Here is a 2,680-nt window from a genome sequence, read left to right as displayed (position 1 = left end):
TAAAAAGATGTTTAAAGCTATAAATGGAATAAATGAAGTGGTTTTCTCCTTTTAGCAATGCAGAAGTAGAGTTCGGTTCAGGTTTATGTCCAAGAAGGCAAAGATCTCCAGTCAGTCAGTCAGGGAGACTTTCTCAGGTGAGCTGAAACTCTTTAATTCCTGTTATTACACATATTTTTTGTTATTGTCAGCCCTATATTCTACCTCATCTCTATGGTTTTTCTAAACAATGCCTTGCCCCTTGGATTTTGGTTTTAAACTTTGTTCTCTTTTTGTTGGTTTATTTGCTAAAGTCAGTCTTCAGCAATTCCTCTATCAGCCTCTTCCAGCTGCTCTGGAACAAGCTGTAAATGTATTAAAGAATGGTAACCCTGTATGCAAGACAGCAAAAGAGACACAGATATACAGAACAGTCTTCTGGACTCTGGGAGAGGGAGAGGGTGGGATGATTTGGGAGAATGGCATTGAAACATGTATAATATCATATATGAAACGAATTGCTAGTCCAGGTTCAATGCATGATACAGGATGCTTGGGGCTGGTGCACTGGGATGACCCAGAGGGATGGTACAGGGAGGGAGGTGGGAGGGGGGGTTCAGGATGGGGAACACGTGTATACCCGTGGTGGATTCATGTTGATGTATGGCAAAACCAATACAATATTGTAAAATAATTAACCTCCAATTAAAATAAATAAATTTATTAAAAAAACTTCTTACTCCATTAAAAAAAATATTTTTCCTGTAACACTGGCCTTCCTTTTCTTTTATACCCTCTTTCTTGTCTGTCCCATCCATCCCACTTTACAGATACCCTTCTTCTTTGGAATGATGTATTACTTTTAAGAGGCAGCAGAGACAGTGCCCACCTAGATTTAAATCACAGCTCTGACACTCTTTAGCTGTGTGACTTTGGGCAAGTTATTTAACCTCTCTGAGGTTGGGTTTCCTAATCTGTAATTTCTAAATCTGTGCCTGCTTCATAGGTTTGTTCTGAGGGTTAAATGAGTTAATAGCTGTCAGTCACTTAGAAGAGTGGCCTGGCACATGGTAATCATGATATAAGTAACAGCTACTGTTGTTTTTATTGTACTTTCCTTCCTAAGCCAGTTTCTGATTTGATTTCACTCTGTTCACATTCCATTTGCACTAATCGCAGTACCTCTTGGAAGCAGTTAGTGCAGCCCTGATATTCTTCAAAGCCAGAGCAAGAAATCTCACGTGGGGGGCTGTCTCCCTGTGAACACCCGTCTCAGGGCACCCTGCACATCGGGGTTTCGGAGGCTGTAGATGACGGGGTTCAGCATGGGGCTGATGACTGTGTTGAGGATGCCAATGCCCTTGTCCTTGTCTGAAGCCTCCCCTGAGCCCAGCCGCATGTAGCTGAAGACGCCTGTGCCATAGAAGATGCCCACCACGGTGAGGTGGGAGCCACACGTGGAGAAGGCTTTCTTCCTGCCCTCCGCTGAGCGGATCCGCAGGACTTCAGCTGCCACGTGTCCATAGGACACAGTGATGAGGACTAAGGGGGCCACACCCATGAAGGCTGCTGCTACAAAGAGCAACTGCTCGTTGAGCTGGATGCTGGAGCAGGAGAGCTGGAAGAGCTGTGGGAGGTCACAGTAGAAGTGGTTGATCACATTGGGACCGCAGAAGTTCAGAGTAGATACAGCAACAGTTTGAGTCAGCGCATTGGTGAAGGAAAAGACACAAGACATGCCGGCCAGGGCTCGCTGGATTCCCCAGCTCATGCGGGTGCTGTAGGTGAGGGGCTGGCAGATGGCCAGGTAGCGGTCGTAGGCCATGACGGTCAGCAGGAAGCAGTCCACCCCAGCCAGGAGGTGGAAGAAGAAGAGCTGGGAGAGGCAGGACCGATAGAGGATGCTTCTGTTACTGGACATGAAATGCCCCAGCATGGCAGGGACAGTGACACTGATGCATCCGACATCCAGCAGGGACAAGTTCCCCAGGAAGAAGTACATGGGGGTGTGGAGTTTGGGTTCAGCGAGGATGGCAGCCAGGATGCTGAAATTGCCCCCCACAGTAGCTACATAAGCGAGGAGGAAGATGACGAAGAGCATGGGCTGTAGAGCTGGGGTCTTCGTGAGGCCCAGCAGGACAAACTCAGTGACAACTGAATCATTTCCTGAGGCTCCCGGATCCATGACTCTCTCCCACCGGCAGTAGAACAAGTAAAGCTAGAAGGTGCCGATGGTGACAAATGGAGAATCAGACTTTTTTTTTTAACTGGAGTATAATTGCTTTACAATGTTGTGTTAGCTTCTGCTGCACAACAAAGTGAATCAGCTCTATGTATACATATATCCCCTCCCTCTGAAGTCTCCCTCCCACTCCACCCACCATCCACCCCTCTAGGTCATCACAGAACACCAAGTTTGGGCTCCAAAGTATTGACCTTCTACTGAATAAGAAAAGTGTACAAGGAGCTTTTGAGCAGCACAAGTTTCCAGGCTTCAGATCCAGGTGGGGTGAGTGGATACCCAACTCAGCCGCCTCCCTGGATGCCCAGTTGAGCTCTCTCACAGGCCAGAGAAGCAGACACCAAGACTCGGAATTCTCTTCTCCAACTCCACCGCCACTTGACTTCTTGCTCTTCTGTCTCCTGGTTCTAACTGCATATCATCCAACACACACACTATCATGGACCTGGTGGCCACATG

The 2,680-nt window shown here is 47.5% G+C and overlaps 1 protein-coding gene across 1 annotated transcript; it reads right to left on the bottom strand.

The window, feature by feature from the left end:
* Positions 1-1,216: 1,216 nt before the first annotated feature.
* On the bottom strand, positions 1,217-2,369 carry LOC133231588 (putative olfactory receptor 3A4). The gene has a single exon (XM_061389951.1). The coding sequence runs from the start codon at positions 2,162-2,164 to the stop codon at positions 1,217-1,219; it is 948 nt and encodes a 315-aa protein (XP_061245935.1). The 5' UTR covers positions 2,165-2,369.
* Positions 2,370-2,680: the final 311 nt, after the last annotated feature.

The sequence above is a fragment of the Bos javanicus genome, chromosome 19, assembly GCF_032452875.1.
Source record: "Bos javanicus breed banteng chromosome 19, ARS-OSU_banteng_1.0, whole genome shotgun sequence".
Classification (NCBI taxonomy): Eukaryota; Metazoa; Chordata; class Mammalia; order Artiodactyla; family Bovidae; genus Bos; species Bos javanicus.
This window is presented reverse-complemented; position numbering and strand designations above follow the sequence as displayed.